Here is a 25,043-nt window from a genome sequence, read left to right on the forward strand (position 1 = left end):
GGAAGACAAAGGCAGGTTTTCGATATAGAAAGAAGTTGATATTTAATAATAATAATAATAATAATAATGGCATTTATTAAGCGCTTACTATGTGCCAAGCACTGTTCTAAGCGCTGGGGAGGTTACAAAGTGATCAGGTTGTCCCACGGGGGGGCTCACAGTCTTCGTCCCCATTTTACAGATGAGGGAACTGAGGCCCAGAGAAGTTGTGACTTGCCCAAAGTCACACAGCTGACAGTTGGTGGAGCCGGGCTTTGAACCCATGACCTCTGACTCCAAAGCCCAGGCTCTTTCCACTGAGCCACGCTGCTTCTCTTCTCTATTTAGAAAACTTGTGGTTGGAAGATTTTTTTTTTTTTAAAGTGAGATCCAGTCGGAGGGTTATGAAGTAAATCAGTTTATTGAGGGATTGATTTAGCAAATTTGTTTGCTTATAGGATCTTAGTATTTAATACAGGAGAGAAGCAGCTTGGCCTACTGGCTAGAACACATGGCTTTGGAGTCAGAAGGACCTGGGTTCCAATCCTAGCCCTGCCACTTGTCTGCTGTATGACCTTGGGCAAGTCTTTTCACTTCTCTGGGCTTCAGTTACCTCATCAGTAAAATGGGAATCAAGGCTGTGAGACCCGTGTGGGACATGACCTGTATCCAACCTGACTAGCGGGTATCAGCATTTAATACAGTGCCTGGCTCATAGTAAACACTTAACAAATGCCATAAAGAAGAGAGAGAATTGGAAGGAGGCTAACCAAACTGAAATGATGATGATGGTTAAGAGTTCATCATTTGGAGAATGACGTTTGTAGAGTTTCTCTCTTGTTCCAAAAATCTCTGAAATCCTGAATCATATCATTCCACTGAAGCTAATTCTGGCTCCCTGGGAAGAGGGAAGGATAATAATAATAATAATGATGGCATTTGTTAAGTGCTTACTATGTGCCAAGCACTGTTCTAAGCACTGGGGAGGATACAAGGTGATCAGGTTGTCCCACTGGGGCTCACAGTCTTAGTCCCCATTTACAGATGAGGTAACTGAGGCACAGAGAAGTTAAGTGACTTGCCCAAAGTCACACAGCTGACAATTGGCGGAGGCGGAATTTGAACCCATGACTGCTGACTCCAAAGCCCTTGCTCTTTCCACTGAGCCACGAGATAGGCAGGTTGTTGTTAAAATTTTTTTAATGTGATTTAAAATACTGGTTTGGGCTGAAGTATGGGAGATTTTCATGTTGCTGGAGAGAATGTTCAGTTAGTTTTGAGTTTTGCTGAGAAATTTATTCCCAGTTTGCAGGAATGTGACAGGCTAATCCTCAGTTCCCATCTGTTTGCTCAGCCTTGGCAGTGCGGATTAATCAATCAATAGTATTTACTGAGCACTTACTATGTAGAGAGCACTGTACTAAGCACTAGGGAGAATACAGCATAGGAGACAGAGTAGACACATTCTCTGTCCACAGGGAGCTCCCAATCCAGAGGGATTAGGTTTTTATCAATTCAGATTGCAGTTGTTCCAACTCTTAGTCAATGTGGGTACTGATCTGCTTCTGTGTCACTTTCTAGGGAGGCCTTGCTTGCTGAGATGGGAGTTGCCATCCGGGAAGATGGAGGAACCCTGGGGGTCTTCTCACCAAAAAAGGTAGGAAGCAGCAGTACCATCAATTAATCCTCTCTTCATAACAAGGAAATCTACCGTGAATCTATTTTTCTGGGTTTTTGTTTTTGGATTTTTTTATTTTTTGTTTTGGGGTGGTTTTTTTTTCTGCTTTCAACATGGAAGAGGCCCAAGTCTTCTAATCCTGTCCTTTCTCAGCTTGGCAATGATTTAAATTTGCAGAGCTGTTGATTTTATTTTTAGATATTCCTTCACCGTAAGTGCACTGTTTATCTCCAGCATCTCTGAACAACATGTTTATCAGTATGAAATTTATTTGTAATTCTCCTGTTGAATTTTTGCTTGCACGTCACTAGCCTTACTCACTTAAACTGCTGCTTTCCTTTTGAGGGTTTTTTTTTCTTTTTAACCAATCTTACTTCAGTTGTGGCTCCTCTCTCTGTGTAGATTTTCCCCCAGAGGCCATCAACCCTGTTTGATGACTCTTTGGAAGCATTTTCAACTGACGAGGTTTGTGCAGAAAAGCACTCTTAGATAAGTAGTTGCCTAGATAGAAGCTAGCAAGTTTTGTCTGCAAGGTGCATCTGAAACCGTCCTTATATTAAGTAAAATTCTCATTGATTTCCCGTTAACCACCTCTGTTCCTTATCCCTGCTTCTTTGTGAGCAGTTCTGGTAGTTGTCATACCTTTAGTTTTAGTAAACTAGAGTGAAGCGCCTTATATTACTAGGTGGTGTGGGGGTTATAATTGAAAGTTGCTATCTAGTGGTTATTTGGTGTTTATGTGTCCGTTTATGTGTCTGTTGAGAAGCAGTGTGGCTCAGTGGCCAGAGCCCGGGATTGGGAGTCAGAGGTCGTGGGTTCTAATCCCGACTCCACCACGTGTCAGCTGTGTGACTTTGGGCTAGACACTTAGCTCCTCTGTGCCTCAGTTACCTCATCTGTGAAATGGGGATTAAGATTGTGAGCCCCACGTGGGACAACCTGATCACCTTGGATTCCCCCAGCGCTTAGAACAGAGCTTTGCGCGTCGTAAGCGCTTAACATAATACCATCATTATTATTATTATTTAAAGATGGTGGTAGTTTAGTTCTCGGTGTACAACGGATTAAAAATAAAAAGGCACCTATAAAATCGGCTCCTCGGAAATCTAGAACTCCCCCAGAAGCAGTGGAAGGATGTAATGAGTTCACTTGCAGCTCTGTGATTCCTAAAGGGGCAGAGCCTGTGTGTCAGTACTGGTTGAATAGCCAAGGATAGACCTTTAAGATTGTGTTTTTTGCCTGCTGCGAATCGTTTAGTTAGAACCTGGCCCCTGGGTCATGTGATTTATTTGGTGATTTCGATGGAGTGTTTTCACCAGAACAGGTTGGTTAAGCGATTTTAGCTCCTCTAGATTAAGTAGTACTATAGCTAGCTCCCATTTGTCTTGTAACCGTTTTCTGGGAATCTTTAGGGTGGGGAGCTCTGAAAAAAGTGTAATGGTTTGAAGATGTATTTTAAAATGAGAAAAAAACATTGCCCTAGCACTGATTGTCAGCACACGCTGTTTGGGATGCAGACCTCTAGCACAGTCATTCAATTATTGCTTTCGAATTTTGTATTGCTTAAATGTTTGCAACAAATGGTTTTGCACATTGAAGCACTTATTTCTGTGTGGATGTATATATAGATAGATAGATATAGATATAGATATATGAAGTTTTGATGGCATCTGACATTTGAATAATAATAAATCTTTTGGACTTAGAGAGTAAATTCCTCCTGAGAGCTCGAAGATCTTACACATTATCTCAGTTTATCTTCCCTCTGTAACCATTTAGTAAGTAGGGACAGCATGGATTGCCATTTTACATATGATGAAGGTAAGGCCCAAAGAGAGTGATTGTCCCAGATGTACATTAAGTATCCAGTAGCTACCCCCTAACAAATTTGGCTTGTGTCCTGCATTTTTCTAGAATGCCTCATAGCTTGAAATATTTCTCAATTAGAATATGTATATATCTATAATTCTATTTACTTATATTGATGCCTGTTTATTTGTTTTGATGTCTGTCTCCCCCACTTCTAGATTATAAACCCGGTGTGGGCAAGCATTGTCTGTCTCTATTGCTGAATTGTACTTTCCAAGCGCTTAGTACAGTGCTCTGCACACAGTAAATTTGATCGAATGACTAAATGAATGAATGATAAGAGACTTTCCCTATGTGTATGGGATCATATATATGTATGTGTGTGTGAGTGTGTTTATAGTAGCATTTCTTTCACCCTTCTTAGTGGCTCTGACCAATCAGAAGAAGAAAGGAATAAATGGGATTGAATTTAACAACCAATTCCCCAGTTCTTCCTCCTTCACTTATACAAAATGTATTTTTGCTTTGGGAACTCAAATTTGAGGAGAGGGAAAGGATCCAATTCTGACATCAGTAAACTGATTTTAATGCTGACCCATAAACCTTTTGTTTCTTGAGTAAATGACTCCCCTTCACCTAGCCAAGGACAGGACTTGTGGCCTCATAGCTCTTTGATATTCAAAAATATTTGCTTGTTGGCAGGAAGTTTAATATATCTTTTTATTGTTGTACTCTTCATTTAGTTTAGCAAGTGTGAAAGTACCTCATTAAATTATTGATGAGAATCCAATCCTGGACAAGTACATGTTGAGACTAAGAAGTCTTGGCTTCTTGGGTCTGTCTGTTGATCCTTAGAGATAGTTTGGGTTATTGCATTGTTTTTCCACTTTTTTCCTGATTATTTTTTGGACTCTCCCATCCTTTTTTCCTTCTGACTTTTCTTTCATTCTTTATACACCTGCTGCTCATTGGTTAGATTTTCACCCCAAGACCATGTGACTTGCTTGCTGATTCGAGTGGGGTATTTTCACCAAAGAAGGTTGGTTTTAAAGAGATTTTAGAGGTAGATGAGATGGGGGTTCATTCTGAAGTTTATGTGTCATTAGTTTAGATTTCTCCATCAGATATGACATGAGAGATGGAGAGAAGGAAAAAGTAGAGGGAAAACGGTGGGTATATTTCATGCACTTAATGAAAAACATACTATTTTTTGAAATATCTATCCTCTTAGATTTTACAAGCACTGTCATGTTGTGATCCAGAAAATCAGTCGGGAGTCACACATCCTTTTGGGGGCTTCCATATATGTGGCCTATGACATAGAATTGTGCATCTAAAAAAATACGCTTAGAATGTGTCCCAAAATGTGGAATAATTTGGGGGAGAAAGACTAAAAGAAGTGGAGTTTCCACTTTGTGAAATTGCTCCTTATAGTCCAGGATGTCTTTCCTGTCTGCGGGGAATCAGACAAAAATCAATTCATCAATCATTTATTGAGTGCTTACTCTGCCGAGCACTGTACTGAGCACTGCTTGGGGAAGTACAATAGAGTAGGTAGACCAATACCTGCCTTCAAGGAGCTTAAAATCTAGTTGTGGGGGGCAGACATTACAATAAATAAAGTATGGGAGAAAGCAACAGAGAATGAGGATATGTACGTAAGTGCTGTTGGGGAGGAGATTGCATCAGAGAGCTTAGAGGTTATAGGGGTGTCACTGAAAAGAGGGAGAATAGGCTGGAGAGATGAGATATTAGTCAGGGAAGGCTTCCTGCAGGAGATATGATTTTAGTAGGGCTTTGAAGATGGGGAGAATGGAAGTCTGTCTTGCTTCCTTCACTCCATAGAAGACCTCTCTGAGATCACCAACAACCTCCTTTTTGCCAAATCCAGTGATCTCTACTCCATCCTAATCCTCCTTCACCTCTCTCCCTGCAGCCCTGTGGACCTCCCCTTTCTCCTGGAAACATCTTGACCCTTGGTTTCACTGCCACTGTCCTTTCGTGGTTCTCCTCCTCCCTCTGTGGCCTCTCCTCTGCTTCCCACCTTCTTAACTGAGGGAGCCCGTCAAGGCTTGGTTCTGAGCCCTCTTTTATTCTCTATCTACATACTCCCCCATAACTTCTACTACCCTCTCTATGCTAATGCTTCCCAAATCTACTTCTCCAGCCCTGCATTTCATCCTGCCTTCAGGATATCTCTACTTGGAGGTCCTACTGACTCCTCAAGTTTAACGTGTCCAAAACTGAACTCATCTTCCTCCCTGAGACTTTTCCATCGCTGCAGATACCCCCACCACCTTCCCTGCCTCTCAAGCCCATAACTGTGGCATTATCCTCAATTTATCTTTCTCATTCAACCCACAGAGTTAATCTGTCACCAAATCTTTTCTTCCTTCACAACATCTCTGGAATCTGCCCTGTTGTCTGCTACCAAATTGCTACCACACTGATCCAATCACATATCATATCCTGCCGTGACTACTGCATCAGCCTCCTCTCTGTCCTCTCTGCCTCATGTCTCTTACCTCTCCAGTCTACGCTTCAGTCTGCTGCCTGGATCATTTTTCTAAAAAAAGTCTCATTCATGCCTCTCCATTCCTCAGAAATCTCCAATGATTGCCTGTCCACCTCTGCATCAAACAGAAAGTCCTTACCATGAAATTTAAAGCAATCAGTCACCTTTCCCCTTCCTTCCTTAATCTCGCTGATCTCCTACACTGGCCACACACTCTGCTGCTTTAACAGCAACTTACTCACTGTACCTCACTCTCGTCTGTGTCACCGCCAACCCCTTGCCCATGTCCTCCCCCTGGCCTGGAACTCCTTCCCCCTTTGTATCCAACAGACTCCTCTCCCCACCTTCAAAGCCACCCTAAAATCACATTTCCTCCAAGATGCCTTCCCTTGGTAAAGTCTCATTTCTCCTACATGCTCTCCCTCCTTTGTCACCTAAGCACTTAAATCCGTACCCTCTAAGCACTTGATATCCTCTCCACTTTCGGCCCCACAGCATTTATGTGTGCCATTTTCCACATCTGTAATTTATTTTAATGTCTGTCTCTCCTTCTAGACTCTAAGTTCCTTGTGAGCAGGGATTATGTCTACCAACGCTCTTGCAGGGTACTTTCCCAAGCAGTTAGTATAATGCTCTGTACACGTATGTGCTTAATAAGTATCATTGATTTAATTTATTTATTGAGGGAGGATGGGAGTTAGGGTTCAGTGATGAGAGACAAGATTGAGACGCAGTAACTAGGTGATGTTAGAAGGGTGAAATGCACGGGCTGTGGTGTAGTGTGAGAGGAGTGAGGTTAGGTAGGAGGGAGAGAGAAATTGTTGGTCTTCCCTAGGTTCCTGTCAGCTAGAACCAGCGCAGAGATGACAACCTCCAGTAGGAATGCTCGGGCCTGAACTGACAATTTGTGACTTTTTTCCCAGACACCACATCTTGTTAACCTCAATGAAGATCCCCTCATGTCAGAGTGCCTGCTGTACTACATCAAAGATGGCATCACAAGGTGGGTGTATTTTATTACGGACATTTACTGGGTGACATTTATTAAAGGGAGCTGCTCACATAATCAAGTTATTTCCTAAAGTTGGGTTGTTTTTCCTTTCTGAGGTGGTGTGTCTGACATTTTTCACTTTCCTGGTTGCAGTAACCAGGAAGCCTTGCCTGATAGTGTCATTGCCCTGTAGTGACTCCTGCAGATCTACAGACTGTTTGCCCCATAAGGCTTTGGCAAGGAATTTCCCTTTGGCCATCTGGAATTTGTAGAGATCCCTGGACTGCTTTTCCCACTTGAGGATTTAGAGCAGTGGTAGAATGTTGCCCTTCAATTTCCTACTTCAACAGGGTGCTTGCTTCCACTATGCACTGAAGCATCCTTTACTTTTTAGTGATGTTTATGATCTGCTGCCATATGAATTACCAGAAGAGATCATTTTTTTAGTCCAAATTATTATTTGGTGAGAATTATGAAGTCCAGTCTGCCAAGTATCATAGGGTTATGAAAATCACTGTGAAATATTTTGTCTTGACCCAAGGGTTGGCCAGGCAGATGCTGAGAGGCGTCAAGACATTGTGCTGAGTGGGGCCCACATCAAAGAGGAGCACTGTGTCTTCCGCAGTGAGAGGAATCACAATGGGGAAGGTAAGTCACCTGGCCATCAAATTTTCCTCCATCCTGTCCATAAGTGTTTTTGTTCTAAGTAGATCCATGGGAGAGTTTTTCCCAGCACCTTCAGTTAGGCAGGCCTCCGGGTTCTGTGTATCACTGATTGTGGAGGAATGAAGGGTACTTTGAAATGCAGGAGCTAAGGTAGCTTTTTACATGAAAATGGCACTGGACACAGTGAAGCTCTCTTATTCTGCCAAGAACTAAGCCTTGTACAGGCCACTGGTTGTGGCCCTGAATGTTAATTATGTAAAAATAAAAGCGGGGAGGGAACAACACTTCCAAGTGATAGGTGACTTGCTGTAGGTTCTGCCTCAGCTCTGTATAATTAATTTCCATTTCACGAAAAGAAGGAAGGATCTAATCCCAGCTTGGCCTGGAGTGTGAACATCTGGGAAAAGATGGTTTTGGAATTTTATTTTAGTGTTGTCTCTCTGGGTAAAAACCCCCTGGCTCTACATCTGCACTGGATCCTTTGTCCAAAGCTACAACTTCAGGAAAGTTTTCTGTTTTCTTAAAAATGCTTTCTTCAGATTCCATGAAAGCAGCATTTCTATGTCCATTCTGGCTGTTGCCAAGAGGCGGCCACTGTGGAAATCACAACTTTCCAACTTCTTCACATTCTGTTCCTATAACAGAATCCTCCTTTTCTCTCTCCTGCTTAGACTGTGAGCCCCATGTGGGACCTGATTAGGTACAGTGCTTGCTTGACACATAGTAAGAACTTAATAAAGGTTCTCACCAGCCTAAGCAACTGAAATGGCTTCCCTTCTTGGCTGAAGTCACAAAAACTAGAGGACTGATTGAGGAAACTTGGTCTGCCAATTTCAAATTCCAGTGGGGATGACCAAGAGACTGGGCTGTGTGAAAGGTTAGTAGGAGATGGGTGGGAAGATCTCTTCTGTGGGTTTGGAGTTCATTTGGATTTTTTAGGTCTCTCATCATCTGACCCCAAGCGTTTTTGATCATAATGCCGTTTTATATTTCCCCTAGTCCTTGTGACCTTGGAACCCTGTGAGCGTTCAGAAACCTACGTCAACGGCAAGAGGGTTGTTCAGCATGTGCAACTGCGCTCAGGTAAGCAACCCCGGAGACAGTGGAGTTTAGGGAAAACCTGGGATCCAAGTGGCACAAGAGAGCTGTAAAATCAGATTTGCTTTCCAGCGGAGAACAGACGGAAGTGGGGCTTGCCCTGTCTACTCACCAAGTATCTGCTTGCCTTAGGAGTGAAATGCTGAACCTTCAGCGAGTTTTTTAGATTTTGAATTTCTTTTCTTTTCATCGTATCACTAGGAAACCGCATCATCATGGGTAAAAATCATGTTTTCCGTTTCAACCATCCGGAGCAAGCGAGGGCTGAGCGGGAGAAGACACCATCTGCCGAGACCCCTTCTGAGCCAGTGGACTGGACCTTTGCCCAGAGGGAGTTGCTAGAGAAGCAGGGCATTGATATGAAGCAGGAGATGGAGAAAAGGTAACAAAAACAAAATGATGATGGTGGTGGTGGTGGTAATAATGGAGTCTCCCATCAGGAGCAACAGCCCTGAGGCTGACGACGGAAGAATTGATTACAGTGATGGTGGTTTGTGCAGCGCCACTTGCACTCTCATTCATTCATTCATTCAATCATATTTATTGAGCGCTCAGTGTGTGCAGAGCACTGTACTAAGCGCTTGGGAGCGTACTCATCACTGCCAGTCACGTTCCTAAGGGGGCATGGAGTACAGTGGGTGAGTAGCAGATTCAGGGGCAGTGCCCGTTGCAAAGTGCCCCCCACAAGTTTTTTATTTGCGCGGCCCGCTTACGGCCAAAGGGATGTTGATGTGTGCCTTAGAGACCTAACCTGGCGGGTGGTTGCCCTGGTAGCCACTGCGGGGTCTGCCTCCTATGTTAGCTACTTTTCAGACTTTCTGCTACACCTGTCCACACTGTACAATACCCTAGGTGCTTCTTGAGACAGAAGCCTTCCCGATTGATGGTGTAGCAAAATGGCCTAGTGGAAAGAGCAGTAGCTTGATTGACTGAAAACCGGGGTTTTAATCCTGTCTCTACCACTTGTCTGTTGTGTGACTTTGGGCAAATCACTTAACTTCCCCGTGCCTCAATTTTCTCATCTGTCAACTGGGGATTGAAAACCTGCTCTCCTTCCTTCTTAGGCTGTGAGCCCCATGTGGGCCAGGGACTGCGTCTGACTTGATTATCTTGTACCTACCCCAGCACTTAGTACATTCATTCATTCATTCAATCGTACTTATTGAGCGCTTACTGTGTGCAGAGCACTGTACTAAGTGTTTGGGAAGTACAAGTTGATGACATATAGAGACAGTCCCTACCCAACAACGGGCTCACAGTGCTTGGTAATAAGAAAATACCATGGTTAGGCTAGACCAATGTTAGAATTCAGGTCTTCTGATTCCCAGAGCCACTTGGTCCTGTTTCCCGTGGTCTGACAGCGGGGCTGGAAGAGCAGATAACTTGTACAGATTTGGTCAGATAGGTGAATGGTCCTTTTGCTATTCAAACATCAACACCCATCAAACTGCTCGGTGGTTTCAGCATCTAGCGTGATTCCTTTTCCCTCCCTCTTCCTCCAGACTCCAGGAAATGGAGATCCTGTACAAGAAAGAGAAAGAGGAAGCCGACCTTTTGCTGGAACAACAGAGACTGGTAGGTGACTATTCGTCTGATCCACCAAGAGGAGAGCAAAAGTTAGATTCGTACCTCTGGTCCTGTATCCCAGATGTGCAGGAATATTTACCTGGGCTAGCCGCAACCCCCACTCCATTCTTCCATTTTCTTCCTGGAAAACTAATTCACCTTTCTTGTTGCAACCTACAAATCTGGCTCCTGTAGAAAATTGCCAGGCTGATCTTGTATGGGTTAAAGGGTTGTTTCTTCCTTGTCAGCATTGACCCCTTTTAGGAGTGTTAGTAGACCATTCCTCGCCTTGTATCCTGGTGGTTCTTGTCTTTGAACTTCCTCAGTGGGCTCACTGGTTATTTCTGTGAATTTTTGAATCTGGTGAATGTTTGCCTTGGTTTTGTCTCTGATCACCTGAAAGTACTAATTCTGTGTTCTCAGACCCAACTCAATGATTGCAAATGTGCTGGTATTTTTTTTTCTTTTTTTTACAAACTGTGTCTGAAATGTTGCTGCACAGTTGCATGTTTTAACTCTTTCCCCCACCCCTGCATGGAGTCTGTCGGGATTTCAGTGACACACGTGGTGATTGTGGGGGAAAGTGGGTTGGAACTGTACTCTCAATTCAGGTCTGAGCAAAAATCTAATAACTCCCAGTCTGTGGAATTGAAAGATTTGACTGTCCATCTGTAAAGTCCAGTATATTTCCTTGGGCGACAGTGACAACTTTTTGTATGTTATAATAATAATGTTGATGATGATGATGATTATGTGGTATTTGTTAAGCGCTTACTATGTGCCAAGCACTGTGCTAAGTGCTGGGGTAGATACAAGATCATCAGGTCCAGTATGGGGCTCACTGTCTAAGTAAGAGTGAGAACTGAAGCACAGAAAGGTTAAGTGACTTGCCCAAGGTCACCCAGCAGACAAATGGCAGAGCCAGGATTAGAACCCAGTTCCTCTGACTCCCAGGACCGTGCTCCTTCCACTAGGTCACCCTGCTTTGAATTTTTAGAGATCGAGCTAGTCAGTTCTTCATGGTGGTCACTAGCTGGACATGATTAGTAGCTCTGGACAACCCCAATCAATCAGTCATATTTATTGATCACTTACTATATGCAGAGCACTGTACTAAGCATGCTTAGAACAGTGCTTGGCACATAGTAAGCGCTTAGCAAATATTATTATTATTATTATTATTATTATTATTATTATTATTGGATGATTACAATATAACAGAGTTGGTAGGCATGTTCCCTTCCCTACCCTTTTATTTTTTCCTACCAACCTTTATGCCCAAGTGGAAAGAAACTTCTACAACTTGTAGTCTAGGTAGGACCCCACAGCAGGCTTTGGAGGCCAGTATTTTTCTGAGGAATTTATGCATTTAAAAAATAATGATTTCCTTCTGGGGCGGAGAGGGAGCATGGAAGGAGAGAGCAGAGTTCTGGCTGCATTCTTTCTTCACTGACTAACATTTATCACATGAAACGGAGGGTTGTTTCCAATTTGTGAAGCACTGGGTGGACCAACTGTCGGCCATCCTCTGAGCTTTGCCTTCAGGAAAGGGGGCTGTTCACAGATGAGAGGGAGAAGCCCCAAATGTTGAGCCAAAGCAGCTTTCCATGTGGCTCAGGAACCTATCTTGGCATAGGGTTAAAATCAGTTTATGTACTATCATGTCAGTGCAGTTAAGTTATAGAGGGGGATCTGGAGAAGCAGTGTTTTAGGGCAAGACAGTGACAGAATTCCAAATAAAGTACTTTTAGCCTGGAAAAGGTAATTGAAAGCCCCTGACAATATGATGGAATCAACACTACTGCTTTAATGCTAAAAATGAAGGGTTCTTGTAGGTAGCTGAGTTGAGTCTTCTCTCTAAATAATATTGTCTAGCAACTTCTGTAACACCCTGTCATAAATTAAAAAAGAGTAGATGTGAATAAGGCCATGGAGTAGGACTCCTTCCCAGCACTGACCGAAGAGTGCATTTTTCTAACCCCCATTTAGCTTTTCATCGCCTTATTTAGATTGTGAATAGAGAGGTTTTTATCAGCCTTAATTATTACTGTCTCTCACCACACCAAGATTCCCAAAGCAGCTACCCTAACGCTTCAGAAGATGCTTTCCCTCCTTTCCCTCACATCTCTTGCCCCCAAGAGTAGCCATCCTCCCTGTTTTAGAAGGAGAGTCAAAGTACCTAATTTATTTACTGTAGTGCAGTTCCAGACTAGTGGTTAAGTAAATGACCTTCCTTTGGAGAACTTTTCTCTGAAAATGTTGGATCTGCTGTCATTAGCATTTAACATATGTAAAAGTCGTACAGTGATACAAAACATTAAATTTAAGCACACTTTTTTGTTATATCCTCAGGCTGGTCATGGGCAGGGCAATGTAGACGATTCTGTCACTCATACTTGCTGCTAAAATGCCGCTGTTGCTTTCTTACGCCTCTGGTATGGGATGGCCTACTGTGCTTGGTTTGCCTTAATGCTTCACCTTCCCCTCCAGCCTGCAAGGAATAAAGGCAGCTCAAGGTAGTTTAGGATTTCCTGTTTCTAGTTCATTCATCCATTCATTCAGTCATATTTACTGAGCGCTTACTGTGTGCAGAGCTCCGTACTAAGCGCTTGGGAAGTACAAATCGACAGCATATAGAGACGGTCCATACCCAACAACGGGCCAGCCTCCCATGCATCTGAGGGAGAGCTGCTTGGTATTTTAACCAGGAACCTTGAGTTTAGGGAACAGGTGTCCTTCTTAAAGAGGATGTGGGAAGAGGAGTATCGAGCAGTGATTTCAATCTTGGCCTTTCATTAACCAACCATGAATGGCAAGGTTTGGGAAGTGCTTTTAACTACATGCTAAAGAAAACAGTAAGAATGTATGACTGAAACTTGGGCTCTAAATTTCAGCGGGTGGTCTCTATTAAACCTGGGGTGACAAGTCTCTCTTTTGAATGTACTCGGAATATTTCCATTGATCCGGGCAGTATTTGAAAAGGACAGTGTCTTCATCCCCAAATTTGACCTACTTTAAATTGCACTACTGGTTTGTATACTTTCCCCCATTCTAAATTTGCACTCATTAGCATTTCACCATATCATCCCAAAGGACTTTTGGAGGAGGGGAGACCTGTGGAGAAGAGTAGTAGGAGCTACCGAAAAAAACCATAATTAGCTACCATCTCGGAGAAATCCACTGGCCTCTGCTATAGGGAAGTCCAGGTCTATTTCCTCGAGTCGCCCTGAGCTGGAGTTTGGGGAATCTGTGAAGTAGTGTTTGACCCAAATATACCAGTTTTCCCCATTGCAGAGCATGTTCTAGCAGGACCCGTTGTGTCCTAAACTGTACCCTGCTTATATCTTCATACCCTTACTCATAGGTATTTTCAAGAAAACTGCATTCTGGAAATCGTGCAAATTTCCTTCTTATTGTAGGTCAGCCAAAAGCAGTTCTGTTTATTTTTTTAAATTCATTAAAAACCAAAAGAGGGAGTGAAGTCAATGTAAGTGGTGTCAGTGGAACTCTTCCAGCTGTTCGATACTAGACGATAATGTCTTTTCAGATAGCCAGGGAAGTAGGGTGGCCTCATTTGAAATGTCCTTAGGTGTTGTAAGAAATATTTTCTATTAAAAATGAACTTAGAGGTACCCTAGGTTCCCTGATTTGTGGTCTCCTATGCGCTTATCTTTGAATCCGGAATGGGAATTGGACTGGTCCATTCCAGCCCTAGTTTTTGTGCCCTGACCCATTGTGCTCTAGAACGTTCACTCCGTAGTCAGGGTAAATAAAATGGTTGTTAACTTGGGGTCACTTATGGTTGGAAACATCGAACATTTGGTGGAAATACTTTACAATTTCTAAAACAGTTCATGATCAAACTGTTACAGATCTAAATAAAGTGGGCCAAATCCTCTTAAAGCTTTTTATTGATCGTCCTTCCCAAATGCCAAGTGAAATCATAATGATTTCACCAATGAAATCATAACGACAGGAACAGACCTTCCTTAATCTCCTGACCTCAGTGTGTGCTTAGGCTTCTCTTATTTCAAACTGTAATAATGGTCTCCAAAAATAACTATAGTTTCTTAAGCCTAATTTCCTCTTGTTCTGGATTCTCCCTTATTTGAAAGCTGTACACTTTTCTCCAAGTCTTTCAGGGGCTTTATCCAAGAGTCAAACTATTATTTTAGGTCTTGTAAGTGTTACTTTTGAGAAAGAGAATCTAGTAATGTGTAAACAGTTCTAAAGCGACCCTCTTTAAATAGGCAAGTTCCAATTTCTGGCCAAAAGAGCTAAAGAGACAGCTCAGGAGCCACAAGATGTTCCAGGGTTTCTTGGGTACGATAACCTAGTCAGTCAGTCACTTCATTAAAAATGCAGGTGAAGAATTAGCTTGAGAAGTCAGAGTTTTTAGCAGCTCATGTTAGATACCTCCTAGAGTGTGAGAGGAGGTAAGACCTTACATATCTAAAGAGCTTTTCTTCGTTTAAATATGCCTAAAAAGTGAGTGATCTGTGTTCCCCTCTCCTCACTCCCTGGCCTGTGAGGCCTGTTACATTTTATTTGAAAACACACATACCAAAACAATGCTCTTGGGAAGAGTGATTTGGAACCTTCCCCTTATACTGGACTAAATCATCCTCTGTGGATAAGCCCCTCGCAAGTCTGCTATAGTGACCTTTTGAACACGTTTAACCTCACCTTCCATTGACTGCTTGTTTCTAGTTCCTCATCCTCTAACTTGTTTTTAGGGCTGCTCTCTTTTTAGCAAATCAGAGTCTAAACCAAAGCATCTTGGCATCATACAGCACCACTAACCAGTGTTAATCTGACTTACTCCGGCTGCTCATTACGTCTCTGTATGACAACTATGCTTCTCATGGGAAAAAGTTTCTGGACGAAGCAACAGCAATAACCAAGGCAAATGTAGGGGTGCGATTGCATGTTTTTGAAGCATGTCTTCTTATCTCCCTTCTTGGGGTCTGAGGGTCATCTATCACATCATTCTGTTCATTTGGGGTATCTAGAATGGGCAAGACCTCCGGAATGTTTTTGTTAGTGTAGTCCTATGAAGGGATTGTTTCACTCACTCATCATCTGAGCAAAAATATGGAATTGCAGGTCAGTTCCCTTTATCATTTTAAACACCCAGTTTTATTTAATAAGAGACTTCCACATCAGTTTGTTTGGGGTTTGGTTTTTTTGGGGTTTTTTTTTTTGGTTAAGTTTTTTTGCTTGCTTTTTTTTTCCCTTCAGTTTGATTTTCCACTTTTTCCATTTTAATTTTGGTTGTTTGGGGGCCATTTTTTGGTTTTGTTTTTCCAAAGGATGCGGATTCTGATAGCGGGGACGATTCAGACAAGCGGTCGTGTGAGGAGAGCTGGAGGCTGATTACTTCCCTGAGAGAGAAGCTGCCCCCCAGCAAGTTGCAAACCATTGTTAAAAAGTGTGGCCTCCCCAGCAGTGGAAAGAAACGAGAGCCAATTAAAATGTATCAAATCCCCCAGCGCAGGCGCCTGAGCAAGGACTCCAAATGGGTCACCATCTCCGACCTGAAGATCCAGGCCGTGAAGGAGATCTGCTATGAAGTGGCCCTCAATGATTTCAGGCACAGCAGGCAGGAGATTGAAGCCCTGGCCATTGTGAAGATGAAGGAGCTTTGCGCCATGTATGGGAAAAAGGACCCCAATGAGCGGGACTCGTGGCGGGCGGTGGCCAGGGATGTCTGGGACACGGTCGGTGTCGGAGACGAGCGGATCGAGGACGTGATGGGCAACGGGAAAGGAGTGACTGACATGGACGACCTCAAGGTGCACATAGACAAGCTGGAGGACATTCTACAAGAAGTGAAAAAGCAAAATAATATGAAGGATGAAGAAATCAAAGTCTTGAGGAACAAGATGCTGAAAATGGAGAAGGTTTTGCCACTGATCAGCGCTCAAGAGCAGAAGGCCCAAGGGCACAGTAAGAGTCAAAGCCCGAACTGGGGACGGGACGGTTCCCGGGCCGAGAATGATGGAAGCAAAGAAGAGAGTGAGGAACAAGGGAAGGACGAGCGGGTTTCCCAGCTAATGGATGGGGACCCGGCCTTTAGGCGGGGACGGCTGCGCTGGATGAGGCAAGAGCAGATCCGGTTCAAGAACCTGCAGCAGCAAGAGATCACGAAGCAACTCCGCCGGCAGAACGTGCCCCATCGCTTCATCCCTCCTGAGAATCGCAAACCCCGCTTCCCTTTCAAGAGCAACCCCAAGCATAGAAACTCCTGGAGTCCCGGGACGCATATCATCATAACGGAAGACGAGGTCATCGAAGTCAAAATTCCAAAAGAGGAAGAAGAGAGGCGAGGAAGCAAAGAGGGAAGCCAAGAAAAAGGAGGGCGAGCAGCTCCCGAGGACCCTCAGCGAACGTGGGCCCCCCCCGTGAGACAGAGAAGTCAAGACCACATCCAGGTGAACAAGCAGCCCCTTAGCAATCAGCCCCAGCAGCCGCCCCCGCAGTTACGCTGGAGAAGCAATTCCCTCAACAGCGGTCAGCAGAAAAGTCTGCATCGTCCGACTTCTGGCTCGTCCGAATCATTACAGTCCTCCAACGGGCACCAGAACCCGGATCTGCAGACTTTCCAGCAGAAGCGCCACATTCACCAGCACCGGCAGCCCTACTGTAAGCACAACACTGGAGGCCCGGCGGATGGCGAAGCAGCCGGTCTTTACCCGAAGCAGAACAGCCGGCCCAGCCATCACCACCAATTCGTGACGCCTCCGCGCATGAGGCGACAGTTCTCTGCGCCCAATCTCAAATCTGGCAGAGAGACTGCTGTGTAAAATCCCTGGACAGGCTTTGAGGTCTTGCTGCGGGGAAGGGGGAGTGTGGGCTCTTGAGCATGGAAAAGCAGTTGGGATTGAGTCTGACCTTGGTGGTGGGTCCCGTTGGCTTCTAAGAATTTACATAAGCTGTGCGCCAGCAAAAGTTAACTGGCTTTTGTCCAGTGGAAAGCACAGAACCCTGGCATTTCAACACAGCCTTTTGGCTCATATACCAGCGATGGGGCAATTTCTGAATTTTTGGACATACATTGGGACTCCCTGCTTGTTCTGAGATTTTTATGTGTTTTGAGAGGGCTGAGATATTGGACTTATTCGGTCAAACCCGTTCCCCTTGGTCTGGGGCTGTTTTTGAACTGCCAAAAAGGATTCTCTGATGTCCAGAAAGTGGCCTTTCCCTAACTAATGTCAACAATCAAGAGGGCGAATCATTTGTTTTCAGTGTTGAATGTCATTTTTTTCACAGTTTTGTTAGAAACTGAGGAGCTGGCCCAAGATCATGCAGTCACAACATTGACTCCTTGTTGAACTTGCATTTTCCCTCCCCAGATGGGATTTGAACTCTCCACAAACCAAAATGGTGTTGGCTGATGTTCCAGTTTTGCATCTTCCATAGAACTGCACTTGTCTCTCAGTATTGCAGCGTAGAGCATACTTGATTTTTTCCCTCCGATAGAATGAGTGAACAGTGTTTTATGCTTTCCTTTCTGATTTTGTTAGGAGCAGTGCACGTGTGGAGTTTACAGTGAGTTAGAAATCGGCCTCTGAAAGCTCTGTAATTCGGGCTCTAGGTATGGCTTGCAACGTGTTTCTCCATCCCAAGGTGTAGAATGGGCCTTTCCTTGCTCAAAAAAAAAAAAAAAAGAATAGAAACATGGAGGCTTTGGGTAATGTATGTAAGTGAACCCAAGACAGTGGACAGTAGTCTGCCTTTACCTAGTCTTCATGACCCAGCCAAGAAACTAGCATGCCCATGGTGAGCTTGATGTGTAGAAGAAAGTTCATTCAATCATTCAATCATATTTATTGAGCACTTACTGTGTGCAGAGCACTGTACTAAGCTCTTGGGAAGTACAAATCGGCAACATATAGAGATGGTCCCTTCCCAACAATGGTGCTCACAGTCTAGAAGGGGGAGACAAACAAAAAAGCAAAACAAGCAGAAACAAAACAAGTAGACAGGTTCAGCCTTTTGTTCTTGTGGTTAGCAATTGGGAAAAGCTAAAAGCTAATCTTTAGAGGCCTTAAAGAGGGGAGAGAGGGCCAGATAAAACCTGCATTCAAAAAGTCAGTACTTCATTTTAGTACCTTCTTGTTTCAGGCTGCCCTACTTCTCAGCAATCCAGTGGGAAAAAACAGTTATTGTAGTAGGATTTCTGGCGCATTTTCCTTTCTGCTTCCCTCTCCCATCCCCTCTTTCTATAGGCCAATTTAAGAAGCAATAGATAGTTGAATGTGAAGACTCAGAGGTGCTTAGATTGCCTGAATTTATCAGTGTTGTTAAACGCCCAGCGGCAGCAACCCGACTTCACATCTTAGCAAAATATGGGAAAAATTGTGACCAGTAGAACTGTTGACATTTGAGTTGAGAAAGCCTTAGGTTTGTGGCCGGGGGGGATTTTTTTTTGTGCTTAGCTATTTCGGAGAACACTACTTTTTAATCATAGGTTTGGTTTCTTTGCTTCCGAAAAGTTGCTTTCTTAATGTGCTTAAGGACATTTCTTGTACTTTTAATTAACTTTGTAGCTTTGGGCTCTTTTACACAGAGATCCAAAATTTGGGGAGACACATTTGTCTTCAAAGTGCTCTTCTTAGGCCTGTGGTTTATTGGAGGAGAGGGAGTTCTGTTTTACAGTGTGTTCATTCCGTTAAAATGACAATCTCCCATACTGCACTGTTGCAGTGAATGTACTCGGTAGGCTACCTCAGGTCACTTCAATGCATTTTGTGTAAGTACTAATCATGCCATCTCATTCGTCTCTTTAAATGAGTTTAAAACATCTTCCCTGGCCTAGTCTTTCTCTCCCTTTCCTGTCCCTCCTCCAGCCTTTTCCCTTCTCCCCTGATCCCCCCACTGAAAAAAAACACCCCACATATTTGTTAACATGCTATCAATTACTCAGGTTTCACAATATATAAAGAAGTTTTTCTGGGGATTGCTTTTCCCCAAACTGGGAGAAACTAACTTCCATCTGGTATTCACTCGTTTGTTTGGGCTTTAGGGATGATGATTTAGTGTTTGCCCTGGTGCCTTCCTCTGGTGATTCCTCTTCCATAAGCAATAAAAGAAGTGTCATCAGAACTTTCCTACCGAGTGGGCAGGTGATGTGCTTGGAATGGGAAGTTTTACCTTTGTTTTCAAATAGAGCCTTTAGTTTTAGTAAGGGCAATGATTTCAGTAGTTTTCCAAGGAACTAATATATGTGTGTGTGCCTCCTCTGGCAATAAAGACACTGCTTTGAGTGTCATCTTCTTCAGAGGTCTTCTTATGGGGCAAAGGGGCCCTTTATTGCCTAGAAAATCCAGGAAAATGAGTGTGCATATGGTGTTTGGGGAGTGTTTGCCATTTATGTGTTCTGGGAACTCATTTCAGATGAGAAGTGTAATTTGAGGAAGAGACTAGGGTGACTAAACCATTTTCATTGACATTCATTACTGGACAGATAACCTCAATTCATCCATCCCTTTAAAAGTGGTGCTATCATTTGCTTGGGGTTGAATTTCAACCTAAAGTAAAGTTGTAATATGAAGACTATGGTGTTCTCCCATTAGAGGCAGCGTGGCCTAGTGGAAAGAGCATGGGCCTTGGAGCCAGAAGACTTGGGTTCTAATTCTGGCTCTGCCACCTGTCTGCTGAGTGACTTCGGGCAAGTCAATTCACTGTGCTATGCCTCAGGTACCTCATCTGTAAAATGAGGATTGAGTCTGTGAGCCCTGTGTGGGACAGGGACTGTGTCCAACTTGATTATCCTGTATGTACCCCAGCACTTAGTACAGTGCCTGGCACATAGTAAGTGCTTAACGAAGACCATGTAAACAAAACAAAAAACACCTCCTCGCTCCCTGCCCAAGTGAAATCTAAGGTTATGCCTACGCCTGGAGATTTTTTTTTCCTTAGTTTTTCAGTAAAAGGTTTCATTTTAGCTACCGCTCCAGCCAGACATATAACACCCAAGCAATGTACCCATTGATTGGTTCAGGTAGATGTAACAAATGCCAGGAAAGGCACCACCACCAATCAATCAATCAATCAATCAATCAATCGTATTTATTGAGCGCCTACTGTGTGCAGAGCACTGTACTAAGTGCTTGGTAAGTACAAGTTGGCAACATATAGAGACAGTCCCTACCCAACAGTGGGTAATCCTGACACCGGACCCTCCCCTGCCCCACCACACCCCAGATCACTGGAGTTAGCCTGTCAACTTGGCTTAAGGTCTCGGACTTTTCCACGTTCTCCTCGTTCTGCCCATTCCAGTGCCAACCTGGGAGGTCACAGAGCAAGTCCAGGGGGAATGTTCATGAGATTGGGATAAGGGCAGGGCTAGCCGCATCCCTGGATGTCTGCAGTCAACTGTTCCTACTCCGGGGCCTTTTAGGAGATGCCCTCAAGAAGGCTGTGCCTTGGATTATCGTCATTGCCTTCGAGAACTCAACCCGATCTTCTCCAGGGGAATTGTGATGAACTGCCCCCAAAGCACCGGTTGCTAATCCTTCTTCTGTCAGGATGACAGTGAAGCTGGCAGCACTAGAGTGGTTAAGCAGCAGGTGATATCGGTTCAGGGTTGTTTTTTTGGTTCCAGACTGCCACACGGTTTACTCATTGTTCTGTCCCTGGAGCAGGCGAGCATTTATCAATCAAAATTAATCCCAAATTCATTTTGATGGCCGTCTCCCCCTAGACCGTAGGATCACTGTGGGCAGGGAGGTGTCTACCTACTCTGTTACATGGTACCCTCCCAAGTGCTAAGTACAGTGCTCAGCACATAGCACTCAATAATTACCACTGATTGATTGATTAAGCACTCAGTAAATTCCTCTGAGTGACTGAGTACATCAAATACCTACTTCCATTCTTGAACTCCACTCTAGCATACTTCTTATTTTGTATGCAAGGGAGGAAGTGCACGATTGTGTGTTCTGACAGCATCCCCTGTTTTTTATTGTGGTTTTTTGAGGGGGAGAGGGCCCGAGGTTGAGTCGGGGCAGTTGGGGAGTTGGATCAGGTATGCAGCAGCTAGGGCTGGTGGCGAGGACACCCTCTGCAGCCAGTGATCTTTGTGGCCCGAACAGCCCCTCAACTTGGTAGCTCCCAGTCAATCAACCAATTCATGCTATTTATTGAGCACCTACGGAGCGCAAGACACTGTACTAAGAGGTGGAGCGACAACAAAAGACGCGAGACACGCATTCCCTGCCCTCAAGGAACTGTACAGTCTACTGGGGTACATGGCAGAGAGCAAAAAAAGTGTTTACAAGTAGTGGAAGCAAAAGGGAAAATAAGCTTCCAACAGATATTACGGATGCGAAGATTGTGATAGCTGAATTGATTAATTGAATATCCGAATGTAAAGAAGTGCCGAGGGGGGGGGCATCCAGGGAAGAGAGTGCGCGCAGTCAGCAGGGAGCCCTGACCTGATCTACCTGCCAGGGAGCAGAGGAGGGAGGTAACCCCTAATGGACAGAGCACGGGACTGTGAGTCAGAAGGACCTGGGTTCTAATCCCTGCTCCGCCACTTGTCTGCTGTGTGACCTTAGGCAAGTCACTTCACTTCTATGCGCCTCAGTTACCTCATCCGTGAAAGGGAATTAGGCCTTTGAGCCCCATGTGGAGCAGGACTGTGTCCCATCTGATTGGCTTGTTTCTATCCCAGCGCTTAGTACGGTGCCAGGCACATAGTAAGCGCTTAACAAATACCATAAAAAAAGAAACCATTTGGCAGGTAGTCTCTTTGGCGTGGAAGCAGGAAGCACTCTGGGAGTGGGTGGGTATGAGTGCGGGCAGGAACGCACGTAGGGGCCTAGGAGCTGCTTGGGCCGGACTTTCTCTAGGCCGGGATGGTGGAGTTCGGGAAAGGAGGCTTTTGAGGCTTCGATTTCTAAGTTTCAGAGCATTTGACGTTTTATTTTATCTAGTGTTAAGGCAGCTGTGTGGTATGTTTGATTCAAATTTTTTTTTTTTATCATGGATAACCAGTATTGAAAACTTTCAACATGACACATGGATTTGACCCATTTCTTGGGGCTGTTTACTACCTATAGTACTCTAATGGGAACATGGGATGGTTCAGTCGGCTATTGCCGTCTCCCAAACCAAGCCATATTGCATCCCACGCGGGCAGAGTTGAGAGTTCAAGCGCTTAGTACAGTGCTGTTCACACAGTAAGCGCTCAGTAAACATGATTGAATGAAGAGGAAAATAATTTGAAGAAAACTTTGAAGTTTAGCTTTCCTTGTTTTAACTGTTGTCAACCCTGCAAACTCTTTTTCCTTCGCCTAGGGACTGAGAGGGGAGTTTGTAAATTACATTGAAGTGGCATGAGGTGACCATAGTTCTCCTATTTCAGATACAAATGAGAATGCTGAAAAAGAGCACTGAAGCCGACAAATCTAGTCTGGTGAAAGGCCGGTCTGGCTTTTGTCTGGTTCAGCCTTCTTAATGGTCATTTATTAACGTGCCTTACTCCTACAAAAGACCAGTGCATGGGGAAAACTGCTTACCTCCGGATCTTCTGAAAAGATTTTCATAAGAACAATGCAAACTAAGAAATCTAAGATTAGGACAACGTTTTTTTTTTTTTTAAATAAGCAGTATTGAAGGTGTAATCAGTGTCTTCTGCAGTTCAGAAAACCTGCACCAGATACTCACTTGCCTCTGAACCACTGTTTGAGCTGCCAGATGTGAGATGTGTGTTTTCCCTTATTATTTTTGTAAGAGGAGGTGATGAACCTCTTTCCAGTAAAAGAACCCTGGACTGTTTTTTTTTGTTTTTTGTTTTTCATTTTCTTGAAGACGTGTTTGAAGATTGTCTTGAGTGCAAGAGCCTGCCTCCTGGAAAGCAGAGCTAGTTTGTATTGTTACAAAAGTCCTCATTCAATAAACTCTCAAATATCCTTGTGTGTGACTTCTCACCGGTGTGGGAGGAGGGGAGAGTGAATTGTTCTAATTGGTGTGATACTTTCATCCCTGAAGGACCGTAATTAATTAACGGTACTTATTGAGAGCTTCCTCCATGCAGAGCACAGTACGAAGCGCTTGGGAGGGTACAGTACAGTAGATTCGGTGGACGTGATTCCTGCCCTCAAGGATCTTACCATCTAGTGGCTGTAGTAGCAACTCTTGTCAAGATAGTTTGATTCAAAACTGGTGTCTAAAAGTGGCTCCTCTCTTTGGCTCTGGTCTTCTTTTCCCTTTTCTTTATCCAGGAAAATTTCACTCTAAGGAATTCCTTCCATAGAAATTTGCCAATGTGTACTGATTAGTGATGCATCTTGATGTGTACGCTTGGCTATGTGCCCCTCAAGCATTTTGTTATGCCAGCCCCACAATACTTACATACATATTCTTATACTCTAATTTCCCTTATCCCTAATCTATTTTACTGTCTGCCTCCCTACTGTAGACTTTAAGTTCCTTGTAGGCGAGGATCACATTTACCAACTCTGTTAAACTGTACTTTCCCAAGTGCTTATACAGTGCTTTGCACAGAGTAAGCACTCAGTAAATACCATTGATTGATATTTGAGTGGAGAGAATTCTCAGGGCAGGGAAAGTGCAACCGTTTCTTTCCTCCTTGATCTCGAGGATGCCAACCTGGACTCACCTTGATGTTCCTTCCTCTCTCCTGTTCTCTCCTCTTGAGTTATTGTAAGGGAAGGCATTTATTAGAGCAGAATGAAATGAAGAGCAACTTAGCTTCCCATTATGGTCCAAAGCCCCTTGGGTAATTGCAGAAATGTGGTTTCTTTCTCTCTCAAGGCCAAAAAAAAAATAAAAAATTTGCACCTCACAGCCTTGAGGTGCAGAAAAAGAACATTTTAGAGTTAAAATAAATCTGCTGTACCTATCACCTGACTCAGTTTTTATCATGTGGTTTTACTAATTTGCTCTTCATGTATAATTTTTCCAATTTATGACATAATTTTTCTACTTTGAGGAGAGTCCCATTCTGCCATTTTTGGGGCTAAATACCACATTCCACTGACAAAATAACCATTAAAAATATGCCATACTAGTTTAACTCCCTTTGCCATCACAATCCCATTTAAGAATTAGTACAAATACGATCCTCCCTCCCCAATTTAAAACTCAGCAGCAGCCAAACACATGCAGACTGTGCTTCCATACAATATCAGTTCCATATATCCTCTGTTAAAAAAAAACAAGAAACCAAGTTGCTCAGTAACCAAGTCTTGCCAATTAGGAACTTTTCTCATTTGTTGGGAACCGTGTCCCTTTTCATTTGAGAGGTGGAAAATACCTATTTCTTTGCAGGATTCAGAGGCACATGGCATCTGTTCATTGTAGAATCAGTTCTTAGTTTTCTAATAATTCTGTGCATCCTTTCTAAAAAGAGGGTTAATGACCATGTTAACTTGTGAAAAATTGAAACACATAAACTTCTGGTGGTTTCATGGGTTCAGACCTTACAGGCCATTCGGGTCTAAGCTTAACTCTCCCCATTTGCTGCCCTCCCACGATTCTCTGTAAAGAGCGAGATTACGTCTGAAGTCGGTTTGACAGCTGACTAAACTAGCAGGAAGAAGGTGATTAGGGCCTTTTCTGTGAAAATAAAACCGTTGGCTCAAGTGGCCTCTCTATAATGATTGCTGTAACTCTTATCCATGGGCCGGCCGGAACAACGGTCTTTGGATTTCCTCAGTTGGGCTTTTCCAGTACTTTAAGGAAAATAAAAACAGAACTAAAGTTTAATC

The 25,043-nt window shown here is 43.7% G+C and overlaps 1 protein-coding gene across 9 annotated transcripts in view; it reads left to right on the forward strand.

Annotated features, from left to right (window-relative positions):
• Nucleotides 1–25,043, forward strand: part of KIF1B (kinesin family member 1B) — a 193,410-nt gene that overhangs the window by 101,579 nt on the left and 66,788 nt on the right. For 8 of the 9 annotated variants that reach the window (XM_038746530.1, XM_038746537.1, XM_038746533.1 and 5 more), the window contains 6 exons: nucleotides 1,561–1,636; nucleotides 6,905–6,984; nucleotides 7,514–7,620; nucleotides 8,638–8,721; nucleotides 8,938–9,118; nucleotides 10,239–10,311. In XM_038746530.1, coding sequence (XP_038602458.1) covers nucleotides 1,561–1,636; nucleotides 6,905–6,984; nucleotides 7,514–7,620; nucleotides 8,638–8,721; nucleotides 8,938–9,118; nucleotides 10,239–10,311 — 601 coding nt within the window. Of the gene's footprint in view, nucleotides 1–1,560; nucleotides 1,637–6,904; nucleotides 6,985–7,513; nucleotides 7,621–8,637; nucleotides 8,722–8,937; nucleotides 9,119–10,238; nucleotides 10,312–15,614; nucleotides 17,945–25,043 lie in introns of those variants that run through there. The other variant, XM_038746539.1, reaches the window with a different exon arrangement.

This window comes from Tachyglossus aculeatus, chromosome 5, assembly GCF_015852505.1.
Source record: "Tachyglossus aculeatus isolate mTacAcu1 chromosome 5, mTacAcu1.pri, whole genome shotgun sequence".
NCBI lineage: Eukaryota > Metazoa > Chordata > Mammalia > Monotremata > Tachyglossidae > Tachyglossus > Tachyglossus aculeatus.